This window comes from Chinchilla lanigera, unplaced genomic scaffold (assembly GCF_000276665.1).
Source record: "Chinchilla lanigera isolate Chin_1 unplaced genomic scaffold, ChiLan1.0 scaffold00113, whole genome shotgun sequence".
Lineage (NCBI taxonomy): Eukaryota > Metazoa > Chordata > Mammalia > Rodentia > Chinchillidae > Chinchilla > Chinchilla lanigera.
In genome coordinates this window covers 4,315,660-4,332,065 of record NW_004955514.1, presented here as the reverse complement: position 1 = coordinate 4,332,065, position 16,406 = coordinate 4,315,660, and the positions used below count along the sequence as shown (strand labels likewise).

Sequence of the window (16,406 nt, the reverse complement as noted above, 5' to 3'; positions counted from 1 at the left end):
CGGTGAGCCAAGAAGGAGTTTAACATCCGAACAGCTTTAAAATAAGGTAAATGCAAAGAACACTGCATTTTAAAACCAAAGCCTGAGCGCCAAAGAAATACCCAGCACAAAGCAAGAACTCCAGGTCACTGTCACACAGGTGACCCCAGGAACCATGGCGATGCTTCAAAGGGACGCCTAGGAAGCCAGGGAACACCTAAGAAGCTCCTCAGAGCACAGGGGGGCAGCACACCCAGGCGTGAGCACACCCTGTCTGCAGTGGCAAGAGCTTGAACAGTCACTGCTGCTCCCCCGCTGTCCACTTCTTCATCTGTGTGGAGGATGAAGAATTAGGAAATAGTTCCCATCTCTTCCACCTAGAAAGGTAGACGAGGAAACAGACAGGAGGTCATCCAGGATGTCCAGGTTGAGAGCACAGCCACTCAGCGGAGGAGTGCTCTTGGGTGCAGCCTTGCCCCCAGGGCCCCCTGCCCCAGGTTCCAGGAAATAAGAGCAGAAGTATGTGCATGTAAGAGTGTGTGTGTGTGTGTGTGCATGCAGCCATGCCTTCGCTGCTGCACTCCAGTTCCCAGAGAATGGCTAGCACCAGCTGAGCAACGCGTGCTTAAAAGAACAGGATGAAGCACTCAACTAATCCTCTTTCCTGCACGGCCTGGAGAACTTCGGTGCCTCCTCTGGTTCGTGTGTGCCTGGCCTGGCTGGGAGCACCCAGCAGATTCTCCACCAACGCCCCGTGATGGGATGACCATGCAGGCTCTCAGCTCTGCCAGGCAAAGCGCTGGCCCTCGTGGGAGGAAACAGGAGTCTTCAGGCCACGTTCAGAGACCGTTGTGGGCTGTGCAATCCCAGGAAGGCCCACAAGGGCCTTAGGCGCAGGGGCCTTGGTCGCCCCTGCCTCCGGGCTCTGACTCTGAGCTCCCTCCCCCTGGGAAGCACGGCCGTTCACCAGCTCCCGTCTCGAAGGGCTGGGAGGAAAGTTAGCTTGGGCATCGGGCTAACTGCTTCGCATATCGTGAGCGCTCTGTAAACTCAAAGGGGCCGTGATTCCCAGGTGGATGGGGGCTCCCTGCAGAAGCGTGGTCCTAAAGGCTGTGAGGAGGCCTCTGGCCGCCGGGCATGCTCAGTACACAAGAGGGCTGGGGCGGGGACGGCTCAAAGCTTTGGGCTGTCGGCGCAGGCTCCTCCCTCGCTTTCTGGCGGATCCGGGAAAGTGGAGAGGACCAGCGAAAGGATTGCGCCCGCCAGAAAGTCAGCGGCGCCCTGGGCCAGGGCCGCCGGAGCCCTGCAACCCCTGTCGCCAAGCTGGGGGGTACAGAGCCAGGCCAGGACAGTGCGGGGCGGCCGGCAGCATGCGGCCGGTCCCCCGCCTGAGCGCCCCCGATGGCCCGCGGCGCGGCCTGCGACAGCGACGCGCGCCTGCTGCTCGGCCGGGAAGCTCTGCGCCCGGTGCCCGCGCTGCTGGTCCCTGCCGTGCTGCTGGGCGCTGCGCTTGGCTTCGGCCTCGGCCTCTGGCTCGGTCGCCGCGCTGGCCGCCTGCTCCTCCGCCACCAGGTGGGTGTGCGGGTGGGGATCCGAGCCTCCCTAGAGCGCGACCTCCGGGTGCCTCTCACGTGACCGCTTCGGCCTCGGGCTCCCCTTTTGTCCGGGTCGGGTCGTGGGAGGGACCCGGGGCAGGGATTTCAGAGCAAGGCGGCTGAGTGACCGAAAGGTTTGGGCATGCGGTCCCGCGGAAGAGACAGAGTGTACTACTGCGCGTAAGCCCAGAAGCCTGCTTGGGCCTCAGTTTCCTCATCTGTAGGCGGGAGAGTGTAGACACGATGCTGGCAGACGCCCCAGCCGGGGGTGGAGGACCGAGGAGGGCTGTGGTGCCCCCCCCCCCAGTCTCCCACCAATGCTTCGGAGAGTCCCTTGTTCTGTGGCTCCTCTTGAGTCCCCTGGTCACTGGCTGGGTTCTTCCATTCGCCCATCCCTGCAAGCAACAGGGTGCTAAGGGTGTGCCACCGGGCCTTGGATGTTCCCTGGGTGAGCAGGAGCGACCCTGTGCTTGCCGGTTTGAGGTCCAGGCCCGGAGAAGGAGGCAGACGCAAGTAAACACCGATTATAGCATCACGTGGTGAATTCTGAGGGAGAAATAGTAATGCCAGCATTTCTGAGTCCTGAGCAAAGCTCTGAGCTAGAATCTCTGCCTGAACTATCTCACCGACCACCAACAGCCTTGAATGGGGTCCACTGATGATCCCGGTTTGCAGATAAGGAAACTGAGGCACAGAGGGGTTAAGTGACTTGCCAAAATGGCAGCTCTGTGTCTAATGGCAGAGCCACTGTTTCCCGGCGTGTGTTCCTTTATCCCATTCCAAGCCAGGGAAGCAGGAGCTATCCTTACTTCACTTGACAGCCAAGTGACTGAAGTCTGCAAGGTCGCTCTTGCTCCGGGATTCTGTGATGAACCAACCTCAGGGCTGGAATGAGCCTCCAGCCAGAGCTTCCACCGCCTGCTGTCTGCTCGGGGCATGATTTGGACCCAGAGGGGAGGAAAGGCTTGCGTGTAACCACACTGTCTGGGTTGGGGCTGCTGGTCACCCAAGGGTGGCAGTGACTCAGACCAGGGTGGTGGCTGTGGAGGGGCTCTGGCCTAGTGATAGGGTGATGGGTTTTCTTATGGTTTGGGTGTGACCTTTGAAACCACCTCCTTTCTGCCGGAGCCCTTTTCCTCCGGTCTCTACTCCCCAGTCTGTCTCTAGAATGCACAGCTGACAGTACGGCTGTCCTGATGCAAAGCTCCAGGTGTGCTTTGCTGCCTACAGGGAGGATGGCATGAGGCACCAGGCGGCCTACCTAAGCTTCCCAAATACCCAGCCTCGCACACAGGCTCCGGGGGCCCACCCGGTGAGAATCACTGTTCCCTGGGTGCCTCCTCTGCACTTCTGCACGTCGTCGCTTCCACCTGTGTTCATCTCAGTCTCAGGACTCAGAGGGCAGATTGCCTGGGGCAGCTCTGCTGACCATGCCTTCTAGGACAGAATGCTTCCTCCTGCTTCCTGGGCATTCCTGTTCTTTTTTGGTCCAAGTCCCATAGCTTATAATTGTACCAGTTTCCTTTCTTCTTTCTTTTGTTTTATTTGTTTTATCATTGCAACTTCTTAGTTTGCATCAAAGTTACCCATGTATACAAAGTGACAGTTGGCCAGCAGCAACACCCACCCCTCACTCCCACTTCTCTCGAGCCAGTGTGCACAACTCTTTCAGCTGGCTCCTCTGTTAAATTGCTTCCCATCTCTAACTCACTCAATTACATTGCTGCTGTTTGCATTTTTCAGTTTAGGAAATAGCCACAGACTTCCCACGCAGGAAGGTAGTAGGACTTAGCATCCTCCCTTGTTCATAAGAACATCCACCCCTCCCAATAGCACTGTGCGCTTAGAGGGTAATTTGGGTTAAATCAGTGCGGTGTTTCCATTATCATGATTCATAAGCATTGCTCTCTGTAAGTCAGCAGTCAGATGTCATTATGATTCCCTTCCTTTCTGTAAAATATTTCTTTTCCCTGAAATTAATAGTTACCAGATTTTTTTTATTTGTTTGGATCCTGTGTGCTTATCCTTCATTTAACACTGAGCTCTCCTTCACTTGTGCCCATTTCTTTTCAAAACAGTTGAACTCATAAGGTATTTGATCAGTTTTATCTTCTTAACAGATACATTTCTTTTTTTAAACAAGTCTGTTTCTCCCAGAAACATCTGACATGCCCCAATTGGAATAAGCTCTTCTCTAAACAGACAGCCGATCAGCAACAGCAACATGAGAACACAAAGCCCTGGTCCCCACCCAGACACACAGCAAGCTGGAATTAGCAAGTCCTCCCGTGAATTTCTTCTTAGATTTTGAGAAGCAAACTGCTCTGGGCCATCAATGACACCACCAAGACCTCTCCGGGCTACTATGCTGAGGCTCCCTCCGCTCTTCTGGTTGGCTCCTGTTTCAGAGATCCCTAGCATTTGTCTTCTTCCACTAATATCCTTGTATCCCACCTCCATAGCTTTCTGAGCAGGGGATAGATGCAACTCTTTTGAAAACGTCTTTATTCTCTCATCTTTATACTTTTTACATTAGGTAAGGAATTCCATTTTCCACCTCAAGTTTGAAGATATTCTCTACGAACTTCCACTGCTAGTGTTGAGAAATTTAATTCTGTTCTGATTCTTGATACCGTGCACGAAACTTCTTTTTCTTTTGTTCATCTACAGAATATTAAAGAATCTATTCCTCCCCCCCAATATATGAAGTTGCATCAGGATGAGTTTTGGTAAAAGTCTCTTGTCATCCCATGAGTTGGGCATTTGACAGGATCTTGCATTCTAGAAACTTGGTTTTTTGTTTGTTTTGTTTTTGTTATTTTTTGCTTTCCTTGAAGATTCCTTTTTTCTTACATGTTCTTTCTTTCAAAAACCCCTATTGTGCTTGAGACCTCTAAGTATATTATTCTTTCCAATACCTCATCTCTATATCTTTTTGCAAAATACTACTTCCTGGCAGGATTTTCTTCATCCTTGTCATTGAGTATTCCGTAATTTTATTTCTTATTTTTTTTGGTACACGTTTGGAGTACATAGTGATTGCATTCATCGTGGGGAGTTGGTGCCTGAGCATAGCACATCTTAATTCTTCCCCCCACCTTTCTCCTCCCCTCTCTCTGTCTCTTGGCCCCTCCCCATGCAAAAGATCTCTCTTCCTGTTTCTTCTGACCTGTCTTTTATTTTGCTCTTTCTTTACTTTTTGGGTTTCTCATAGAAGAGCAACCATGCAGTATTTAAGCTTTGTGTCTGATTTGTTTTGTTTAACATTATGATCTCAAGTTGTATCCATTTTCCTGCACACGGCTCAAATTCAATCTTCTCTATAGCAGAGTAGCATTATATTGTATGTAAATATCACAGTTTCTTTATCCATTACATAATTTTAGCATTTGAGCTCTTCATTCGTTCTCAAAATCCTCAGTTTACACTATGCTGTTCGTGTCTTGTAGGATATCTTCTCTCATCTCTCTGAGGATATTATTGCTGTTGTGTGTTTTTTCTTTTCCCTATGTAGTATCTGGTTCATGCTTGCTTTGTCCTTTTGTTTATTTTGGATTTTACTGTTCTGATAAGAGCAGCTAGAGCCTCTTGGCCACCTGATCATTTTTAAGGGTATCTCTAAACTCCGGATCTCCTGTGGGACCAGAGGAGTTTTCTTCTGGGGTCTTATTATAGGAGGATCTGATCAGGTCCTTCCTTACAGAACTCTTGTACTAGTCAGCTACAGTTGCTAAACAAACAAACCCAAAATATCTGGCCATGTCTACTAACTCTACCTCAAGACCCACCCCACAGTGCTCCAGACACATAGATCTCCCCAGATGGGCTGGGCCTGTGCCTGCCCCAGGGCCGTCCATCTGCTGTTCCCACTTCCTTGAATGCTGTTCTCTGGGTATCTCAAAGGCTCACTCCCTTATTTCTATTAATGTTTTTAAACCTACCTTATCTGAGAGACTTCCCTGCAGTCATTCTCCATTCTCCCACCTCCATATCTTTCTTTATCACCCCCACCGTGCTGCATACTTATTTGTCTATATCTTTCTTCTCTTCCTGGAATGTCAGCTCCTGGAAGGCAGGGGCTTTGTATATTCATGACCATTCACAGGACTTGGAATAAGGCTTGGTGCTTATTAGATGCGCAGAGATAGTTGCTGACTAACCCAATAATCCAATAATTTTACTTTGTGCAAAAATTATATCTTTGAGCAACTGGTGGCCAAAGAGGGAGATGCGAGTGACTCTGCCGTAGCAGAATTCTAAATACAGTCCATTCTTACTATTTATGATGGTTATGTTCATCAGAGTTACTGAGGTCACTGAACTGGTGAATGCAGAACCTTTGCCCCTAGGGGAAGAGCCTGGTTAGGTCCTTTGAGACTCTGGTCACAACATTCTTATTAATCCACCTTTTGGGATGTTGTATTATGGGTGTTTCTATTTAAAGACCCTCATTTAGTACATGCTGCTGATGGCCACCATTGTGCTTACAGCTAGTGGCACTAAACTTGGCCTGAATAGCTCATCATCTCTGTTGAGCTCATCATTTCCATTGAGCTCCTCATCGCTGTTGAGCTCATCACAACCCTCTGCACCCAAGAGCATGAGACAGCACTTTAGCACCACAGCTGGGGACAGCTTCAAACAGGAAAAGCACCTACAAAACACACAAAATTGCAAAAACCTGGTACCTTAGTTAGGCTGCAGGAAGGACATTTGTTACAGAGTGCGACGGGTGTGAAAGGAGAGGACCAGGCTTTGTTTTTCCTCAACTGAGCATGAGAGTCAGCCACTCTTGAGTTTCTACGCCCTGCATGTGTCTGTATCTGACTGTGACAGCCCCTCAGGCACCCAGCCCTTTGGTTAATAATGCATTTTAGCCAGTAAATGAGTTCGCAAATGCAGAATCCACATGATTATGGTTCGCAATAGAAACACCCTTGTAGTTTAAGGTAACTTCAGATCTTTTATTAAAACTCAATCAGTGACATTGTTCAAAACAACAGGAGAATTAATATTCATGTATCATTGTCAATGCAAAGCAGACATCTTCAGGGAGTTCATGGTCCTTTGGGGGCCACAGCCAAACCAGAAGAGAAATGAAAGCTGCTTTGCTCCAAGTCTGGCCTCTGAGTCCTAGGGGTTCCTTTAGATGTGGCATCTCAGGAGGCTCTGGCCTCCTTATCCTGGGGTACATAGAGATGAGCATTGTGGGGAACTCTGGGGCCTTCTCAGCAAGGTGACCTCGGCAGTCTCGAAGGCTAAGTCAGACAGCAGGGCACACAGAGATGAGCAGAAATAACCTCTGAGTGGGCGATTGGGTTGGCTAAAGCCCCACGCAAGACAACCTGGGTTGCTTAACTTTACTATCGCATTTCTGTCCACCCCTCTGGGTTTAGAAAGACGACACTCAATGTCTGCTCAAGAATTTGGAGCCTAATGCACACAGCCCCTCAGAAGCTGACTCCCCATCATCAAGGAGGAGGAAGACAGAAACGCAGATCCCCCAGGATGAGGAGCCTGTAGAGGTAAGCCTCCTGTCTTATCTGTTTGCCCTGGTGCACCCTGGGTGTTGAGTAGCCTGCCTGATGTCATGCCACCATCTCTGACAGGTATATTTTCCCGTTAGGCTTCCTCTTTGAGGCATCATTTACATACAGTAAAATGCACAGATTTGAAGTTCAAAGTTTGATGAGTTTTAACAAATGCCTACACCCTGGGAACCAGTACCCCCATAGAGAGTGTTTTCATCAACCCAGAAGGCTCCCTAGCGCCCCCAACTGGTCAATTCCTTGTGTGCACACTTGCGGAGGCATCCCTGGCTGTGGTTCCCAAACTCATGGGTGGGTTTTGCTGACCTAGACCTTGATGTGCATGGAACCCTGTGCTCTGTGTGTGCGCATTCCCACCACAGCGCACTTCTGAGATTTCCTTGTCTTGGTGCACACTTTTGTAGCTGATCTTTCTCTGTTGCTCAGCAGTGGTCGGTTGCGTGGTTTCTCACCCACAGCTTGGTAGGTATGTGCTTGCTGGACACTGTTGATCGCCATATTTGGCTCTTATGCATAAGGGTGCCATGGACATCTGCATGGAAGTCTTTTTTCACCTTGTTTTCTTTAAGGAAATATCTTGGGAAGGAGTGCAGGGCCCCTGGCAGGATGTTAAACTACAGCCAGAGTCCTCCCGTTCCTTCCAGGATCCACACACGGCTTAACCTGCACCTATAGGGCATTGTCCTTGGGGAGCTCCATGGGTGGGGAGGGTGTGACGTTTCTGCTCTTTTGCTGGTGCCCTGAAAAGCATTGCAGGCCTGTCTCCTGGGAAGGAAAAGGTGGAAGTGGCACTTTTAGCGCCTGCTGATGCCACGCAGTTGTTCCTGTCTCCTCGGTGAGTACTGTAAAGCCCTCTGGATTATCTCATGTAGTTCTTATTCATGATCCCATTTTCCAAATGAGGAAACTGAGGCTCAGGAACATAGGTGCTTTTCTGAGTCCCACAGCTGGGGAGTGGCCAGCTAAGATTTGTTCCTGGCTCTATCTAGCCTCTGCCCAGCAAGTGCTGCTGTCCCCATGCCATCTGCGTCTGCCACTTTGCATCAGGGTCCTCTCATTACATAGTCCCAGCTGACCTCTGAGGACAGGGGCCGGTGCTGCATACGGAACTTCACTGGAGGTCGGAGACTGGGGGCTCAGCTGCCGGTTAGCTCAGTCACCCCACCTGTGCTTGCCAGGGCTGTCCGCAAGGTGTTGACAGGGCCCTGTGGAGGTGAGGGTGGCCCCGAGCTGAACTGGAGGTCACAGAGATGGAGAACGAGCTCTCTGAGCTCCTGGAGCAGGGCTGCCCCTCCTCCCAGGTGCTGCTTGTCCCTGACTCCCGTTTCCTCTCTCTGTTCCCGTGTCTGTCCCTGCACGTGTGTCTGTGTGTGTCAGTGCGTCTTTCTGCACACCCTCAGTCCCTGACTCCACATGTGTCTCTGGGGTCTGGGAGCTTAGGAGGTCTCCTTGTGACAGTGTGTGAGTCCCCGGTATGGTGTCTATCTGTCTGTCTCTCTCCCCCGTCCTTCTGCCTTACTATTAAAGCCCTGCCCACAGAAAGGAGCCAGATGTCCATACAGCATGGACCTCTGTGTTCTGCCGGTGCCGTCCACAGCACCCAAAATGGGGAGAGAACCCAAATGGCCATTGACTGACAGTAGTGTAAATGCAGTGTGGTCATACTGCTTCACAAAGGAATATTATTTGCCAATAAAAAGGAATAAAGCACTGACAGATGCTACTGTACATTGTGGAAGAGGCTTGAAATCATTCTGTTAAGTGAAAGTCACAGAAAACCACCACTGGCAGGATTCCATTCATAGGAAATGTCCAGAACTGTGGGGAAAGTAGACAGCAGTTCCCTGGCCCTGGGGCAGCGGGAGGGATGGTGGGGTGATTGCTATCAAGGTTTCTCTCTGACGCAGTGAACATTTCTGAAACTGGCCTTGGTGACAGAGAGGTGTGACAGTCACACCTTTCTGGGAAGATAGTGAAAACTATCAAATGATATACTGCACACGAGTGAATTGTACAGTGCAGATATATGAATGCTATCAATAAGAAACAGTTACACTCATACTGAGGAAGCTTCACAGGGACAGAAATAGTCCTGGCTTTGGCTTCCAGCCTTAAACCCCATCTCCGCTTTGCTGGGTATCTACTACGTGATGTTGGGTAAGAAACTTCACTGCCTGGGCCTCAGATGTCTCACTTTTACAATAAGGTCACGGTGGTTTCCTCTGTGGCATCCCTAGGGCTGGGTTCTGTAATATGTGCCTCCCACCCTTATTTGCAGGGGATGTACATCTTTCTACTCCCTGAATGGTTAACTCGTATTTTTTGTGCCTAGTGATTAATGTTTTACTTGCTAACTATTCAGCTATGCCAAGCAGGTGCTCCTTACCAAGCTAATAATTGTCCAAAGCGAAGTTAGCGCTCGGCCTGTTAGCTGGCTGGCTGGACAGAGAGCCTCCTTCTGCAGACTCCAGTGGGGCAGGGCTGATCTAAACGAACTCGCTTATATGCCAGTACACAGCCGAGCGGGGCAGTCTGGTCCCTGCCACTCCTTGCATGCCCTCTGATTAATGAGTATCTCCCATGAGTCAAAACTGCACAGGGAATTCCATGGGCTCTGGAATTCCCCACGGCCTGGCTCTCCATCCCAAGCCTCTGCTGCAGAGGGAGGGAGGCAGAGGGGACTGAGATATGCGGGGTGCATTTATGCATGCACTGCAAACAACACCTTTATGTCGGTGAGCAAAATAGCTTTTCTCCTACAATTATGCTCTAACCAATTTTCTGAATAATTGCATTGCTTCAGCTGAATCGCAAATTTGTGCTACAACCAGTTTTCTGGGTAATTCTATTTCCTCAGCAGGGGAGGCTCCGAATTTGGTGGATGCTGAACTTTATTAGGACAGCTTTGAAAAGCTAAAGTCCTTTATCCCGTTTGGGCAGCAGACACCTGTTCAGTCCTTACTCCCTCGTGCCAAGGGCTCCTGGCCACTTCCTCCCCCGCCAGGGCCATGACACTCCTCAGGCCCTGCCCTTCAGGACACGGCAGGCTGCAGGCAACGTGGGGTGGAGAATTCAGATGTCCACGGGGTGGAGCCACCATCAAGACTGCGTCAGTTCCCAGCCTGGGCTCCCGTCCCCTGGTGCTGCTTCGTGGGGCCCAGCTGGCCCAGCTCCAATGCGTTTCCTCCCTTTATGTTTTTCACACCAAGTGCAACTTCTTTTTATCGTCTCCCCTTTGGCAGATGCACCCAGGAAAGCAGAGGCCAGGCTTTCCTCCTGTCTTTCACCTCTTTCCTCCTCTTGTTTCTTTTCGCCTCTGTAAGAAGTTTTAAAATGCACAGAGCACTGTGGGAGGCTGAGGCAAGATTACTCCAGTAAAAGACACATTGCAGTGAATCCCCCGAAAGGACTGCCCCCGGTGCGGAGCACACTCATCCCGTGGTAATTGCCGCTTTCTAAAGCAGCTCTGCATCCCTCTTTCTTGCGCGTCTTTAGCTGTGCTTTTCTGGCTGCCTTGGTGCCCTGAGTTGACTCAAAACATTTCCCTTTCATGGTCATTTTGACATTGGGGAGCAGCCAGAGGTGACGTGGTGCCAGATCCGGTGAGTAGGTCAGATGAGGACACGGCATCATGCTCTTCTCTGCCTTTCCACTGGGCGGCGCTGGACAGCAGCAGTCACTGTATTTTTTTAATCCCACCTCATAAAGACCCTCAGGAAAGAGCACTCCAGAACTGCTTCAGAAAGTGGCAAGAACCATAGGATGAGCGTGCTGGACATGAGGGGGAGGACTGTGAGCAGGATTCACGGCGAAGCGTCTTTTATTGTGATACCGCAAACATTTTATTTAGCCGTTCACTGGAGGTTTGATCAGCTTTTGTATACAGCCCGCACTGTGGCTCGTGGCTCCTCTGCCAGCCCCCCAGTGGGAGCCACAGATGAATGAAGCGCTGTGCCGTGTCTGCTCCAGGGTGGCCGTGGCAGCTGGAGAGGTCACATTCTCTGCAGCTCTTCCGTCGGGGCAAGGCTAGAAACCACCTCTGTTTTTCCCACTAGGCCTGCAGATGTCTGAGGAGACTGCTTGGAGGGTGGATCTGTGCTGCCAGCCTCCTGTCGTCACTCCCCAGCTTGCTGGTTCCCAAGCAGGGATTAGGGGATGGAGGGGAGCTGTGGGAGAGAGGGGCGCAGAGGCAGCGGGGCAGAGGCCAAGGTGGGGATCAGTCTGTCTTGCTGTAGTCAGGGGAGACTTCTCAGCAGGGGGAGAGGATCTCGTGACCAGAGCTACAGCAGCTGCCTGGGGCTCAGGGCCGCTGTTCCGAACCCTCAGCTGGGCACTTGGTCCCTGCAGTCCCTGGGGACCTAGAGCTCTTTACTGCCTGGGAAGACAGAGGCTGCATGAAGTTCAAAGACCAGCCCAGCCCCTTCTTTAATAATCCAGAATCTTGTGTGAATGTTGCCCCATGTGTTTATACCCTAGCAGTGTTAAAACTTTTTATTAAAAATTTTCAATTGACAATCATTGTACATATTTACAAAGTGCCGTATGACAATTTGTTATCTGTAATGATCAGATAAGGGCAATTAGCATTTGCATCTCTGCAACATTTTTCATTTCGATGTGCTAGGAAACTTCAGCCCGCTGCACCAGTTGTTCTGAAATACATTGTCAATTGTTGTTGGCTGCAGTTAATTACCGTGCTGCAGAACACTAGGACTAACTCCTCCTACCTTAAAGTATTTTGTGGGTTTGCTTTTTCCATTTAAAGATGATTCACAGTTCTTCAAAAAAAACTCTTGTTAATTAGTATCAAGTTGTTAAAATCCTTATTACTTCCAAAGCTGAAGAATCAGAGTTAAATGATACTGTCTATCTGTCCAAGGATTTGTCAGTATACCCACTCACACATCCGTCATCCAGGCCTCCATCCAACCACCCACTCACCTGTCTACCCATCCTTCCCTCCCTCTCTCCATCCATATTTTGTTCCTCTTTCTATTCACCTGCCCATCCATTTGAGCACCCATCTGTCCACCCATCCATCTACCCATCCATCCCTCTACCATGTATCCATCCATCCATCCATCCATCCATCTGCCTGTCCATCCACTCGCCCATCCATCCACATGCCCATTCATGCCCTGCTGTCCATCTCAACCTATTCACCCACCATCCCCCTGTGAAGTGTATACCTACATGGGTCTAAATGGGCTTACCGTGGTCTCATCTTGAAGCTACTGCTCGAATTAGCCCGGCATGCTACGGCACTTTGGAAACTCTTGGCAGTTCGTCCCGCATTTTACTGAAAGCCTCCCGTGCCATTTATTCTCTCTCCTTCCCAGGAATGTGAGCCACCTTTCAACAGCAGCCTCACAGCATTTGCTCTCAAGGCCAAGGTCATCTACCCCATCAATCAGAAGTTCCGGGTGAGAGTTCTGAGCTCCTTCTCAGACATGCAGTTAACTCAGGAATCTCCTAGGGTTTGGAGCGGGGGTGAAGGGATTAAATGTGTGATTTTCAGTCCTGGACAAAGGTTTTGTGGCAAGACATGTTTCCACAGAACACTTAACTAGGTATAGCTCAGCGAACTGTTGCCCAAAACACACTGGGACCCACGCGCTTCACTTAACTGTGCTGTGGGTGGGTGGGGTGTGTTTTTACATCAGCAGCAACCACTGCTGAGCCCACTGGGAAGCCTGCAGGGGTCCTGGGGCTTCCTGTAGCTGGGAGTGCCTCAGGGTCCAGCAGATCCAACGGGTGATAAAACAGGCCACATAGCCTGGAACCCAGACCCAGATTGGTGCAGAGAGGGAGGGAGGGATGGTTCGGCCCAGCAAACAAGGAGCAAGCCTGTTCCAGACCCGGAAGGAAGCATAGCCGCAGGGTCTGGAGCAGAACCAGCGCGGCCAGCTCAGTTTGGGCAGCAGGAAATGAGGCTGTGACACTGGGGGCCATGGAAGGGCAGAGAAGCCACAACAAGGCCTGGGTCTGAGGGTGACTCTGCTTCCCTAGAGGAAGAGCAGAGTAGGTGACCAGGTCTGTGGGCCGGGGGACAGAGACAAGGCCCAGCAGGCAGGAGGCTGCCTTGGGAGAGGTCAGGTGGGCCGCTGGATAGGGGTGCAGGTGGGTGTTGGGGATGGAGCCAGGTGATGGTCTGAGATAGAAGCCTGGCGCAGAGGGGCTGGCCACATGGGGACAAATGAGCTATGATTTGAGTCCCCGGCTGTGGCTGTGAGCCTGGGGAACAAGCAGTCTGCTGCAGCCAGGCCCTGCCACCCCTGGGACTGTGGAGCGCACCTGCCGTGCGTCCCCAGACTAACGGGCCACTCTGTCACCAGCCTCTGGCTGACGGCTCCTCCAACCCATCCCTGCACGAGACTCTGAGGCCAGCGGCCCTGCCACACCAGCCAGCCGGACCCTCACCCTCCAGCAGCCTGGGCAGCTTGAGCCCAGCCGAGAAGGGTGACTGCAGCTCCTCCTGCAGCTCCCGCTCCGCCGCCAGCGAGGACAGGCTGCTGTGCCACGCTTTCTTGCAAGTGAGCAGCTTCCCCGAGGTGCTGGCCTGTGAAAGGTAAGCCAGCTGGATAGGGAAGGGCACAGAGCTTAGAGGTCAAGGCAGACACAGAGGCCCAGAGAGGTTAAGGGACTCCTCCAGGGGCACACAGCAGTAAGTGCCAGAACCGGGATCCCAGGTGCTCTTGTCACTCATAGATGCAGTGTTGATCAATGCTTGGGTGACAGAATCAGGCTGCACCCTGGGAGAGACAAAGGGATCTTGCGTATCGCGGGTGTGGCCTGGACACTGCAGCAGCAGCGGCAGGCAGTGATGGGCACCTTCAGAGGACAGGGCCCATGCTGAGTGCTGATGGGAGCAATGACCATATGAACACAAGGCCCAAGTCTGTCCTGTTGCCCAGCAGGGCAACCTGGGCCAGCTTCTGTGGTACATAAATAGGACGCAATGAGTGATTGCCCCAACAACCCTAGGAGCAAGATGCCGATAGTTCCCCCACTTCACAGAGACACAAGCAAGACACAGAGAGGCTGAGTGACTTCCCCAAGGACACACAGCAGAGAGGGATGGAGTTTTACTGACCCAGCCACCTCATCTCCAAAACCTGTGCTCCATATCAAGCTTCAGCTCAGAGCAGGCTGGGTCCTTAGGCTGCTCTGCTGTGAAGTCCCAGGACCCTGGGTTGAGTGAGCCAGGCCTGGCTCAGCTCAGAGCTGCAGAAGGGGTGGGTCCAGGGCTTTGAACTCCATGTAGACCCTGAAAGCGGCCTAAGGGAAGGAGCTGTAGAATGGGAGCTTCCAGGGAGGGTGAAGAGGCCAGCCCTGGGATGCAACGGCTGTTCTTCAGCATTTGTCATTTAAAATGTGTCTGCCTATGAGGGACAAAAGGTCCAGAAAGGTGACTGTGTGCTGTAATGTTTGATTCACTGGGTCAGTTTAGAAGCTTAGAAGTTTAAGAGACTCAGCAGGGAGCCAGGGGCCTCTCTTTGTGCACATCCTCATCCTGTGCCAGAGGAGGGCACAGAGATGGTGTGAGTGCTGCACCCACCCTGGGTTGGGTAGCCTGATTACAGTGTAAGGAAGGGAAAGAGGCTTGCCCTCCCCTTTTTGCTCTTGCTGCTTTTGCTGTCTTCTGCCACACTGAAGTGCTGTCCCTGTGCCATGTGCCACTCTGCCTTGGAGCCAGCTGATTACGGACTGAAACCTCCACAAACTGAGCTAAATAAACCTTTTCTTCCTTAATTTCAGCTGTCAGGTATTTTGTCCCAGTAACAAGAGAAGAGTAACTAAGACAGTGGCCATCACTTCACATCTCAGGCGCTCCATTCCCTGCGTCTGTTTACCCATCTGTGAAATGGCAGCTAGGGGACAGACCATGTGGTGACAGAGGGGACAGTGGTCCAGGGAGGACATAGGTCTGCGTTGGTGGTACAGTGGTGAGCATAGCTGCCTTCCAGGGAGCACATGGAAGGCTGACATCATTCACTTTGATCATTACGGTGTGTCCAGCAGCTGGCTGGCCTCCTTCCTGAGACCCTCAGAGGGTGTGAGGAGCAAGAGCATTGCAGAGCAAAGGCCAGGACACTCCACAGAGCACTGACCTTCCCTCCTCCCACACACATGCTGACCTTCCATCTCAGCCCCTTTTCCAGAACAGGGACGCAACACCCAACACCCATAACTCGAAGGAAGAGAGGTTTATTCAAGTCAGTTTCCAGTGAGTGCAGCCCATGGCTGTCTCGAAGATAGAAAAGCATGGTGGTAGGTTCTAGTGAAGGAAAGCTCCTCGTGTAATGGTGACCAGGATATAGAAAGATGAAGGAGAGCCATATGCACCTTTCCATCATCGTATCTATCCATAGTGTCATCTTCATCCTCCCAACCACCACCATCAATAGCACCATCCCCTCCCTTGCTCACCACCATCACCATCACCACGACCATCACCATTACTGTTTAGCTATCAGTCTTCTCATTACCATCATCACTAGAGTAGTCACTTTCCCAGTGCTGGGACAAAATATCAAACACCCACGACTGAGAGGAGATGTTTACTTGACTCACAGTTTCCAGGGGTTTGGTCCATGGCGTACTGGCTCCAAGGCAGAAACATTGAGGAAAACTCTGGCAAAAGAAAGCCGCTCACATCACAGCAGCCAGGAAGCACAGAGAGAAGGGAGGAGTCAGGACAAGAATGCAGCTTTTTGGGTCATGTTCCCCGTGACCCACTTTCTCCAACCAGAGCCCAACACCTCCTAACAGCACATTCAGCCACGAACTCCTCCATGCACGAATCCACTGATGAGTGTAGCACCTCATGATGCCATCACCTTCCAAAAGCCTGGCCTCTGAACATGCGGGACTTTGGGGAGATATTCTAGGTCTAAACCGTAACACCGTCTCTTCTACTTCTTCGACTCCTTCAGTGCAGACATCGACCTGTGTGTCTATAACCTTCACCTCAAAGACCTACAGCGCTTGGATACAGCACTGAGGCAGGAGCAGCACATGGTAGGTAGGGAATGTGGCTTTCTCTCCCTCTCCTGGGGTCAAAAAGTAGGAAGTGAGGCTCTCTGTGTCTCTGAGCCCCAGAGACCCTAGGGAAAAGAGGCCTCAGTGAACAGAAGCAGTCTGGGAAAGAGCATGTGGCATCAGGCCTTGGAGCCTGGCCCTGAGGAGCAGGTGGGGCCTGGAGATGGGGCCTGGCCTTACTGTAGCCAGAGTTGGGGCTGAGCCACTCGCTGGCTGGAAGGTGAGCTGTTCCAAAGAGAAC

General features: G+C 51.6%; 1 protein-coding gene across 4 annotated transcripts in view; it reads left to right on the top strand.

The window, feature by feature from the left end:
* The first annotated feature begins 1,168 nt into the window (after positions 1-1,168).
* The window catches only part of Evc (Ellis van Creveld protein), a 51,295-nt gene continuing 36,057 nt past the window's right edge, over positions 1,169-16,406 (top strand). For 2 of the 4 annotated variants that reach the window (XM_013506840.1, XM_013506839.1), the window contains exons 1-5: positions 1,171-1,551; positions 6,971-7,099; positions 12,463-12,546; positions 13,459-13,691; positions 16,060-16,144. In XM_013506840.1, the coding sequence (XP_013362294.1) occupies positions 1,381-1,551; positions 6,971-7,099; positions 12,463-12,546; positions 13,459-13,691; positions 16,060-16,144 (702 nt within the window). In that variant the 5' untranslated portion in view covers positions 1,171-1,380. Of the gene's footprint in view, positions 1,552-6,970; positions 7,100-12,462; positions 12,547-13,458; positions 13,692-16,059; positions 16,145-16,406 lie in introns of all 4 variants that reach the window. The other 2 variants (XR_001231780.1, XM_013506841.1) reach the window with 2 other exon arrangements.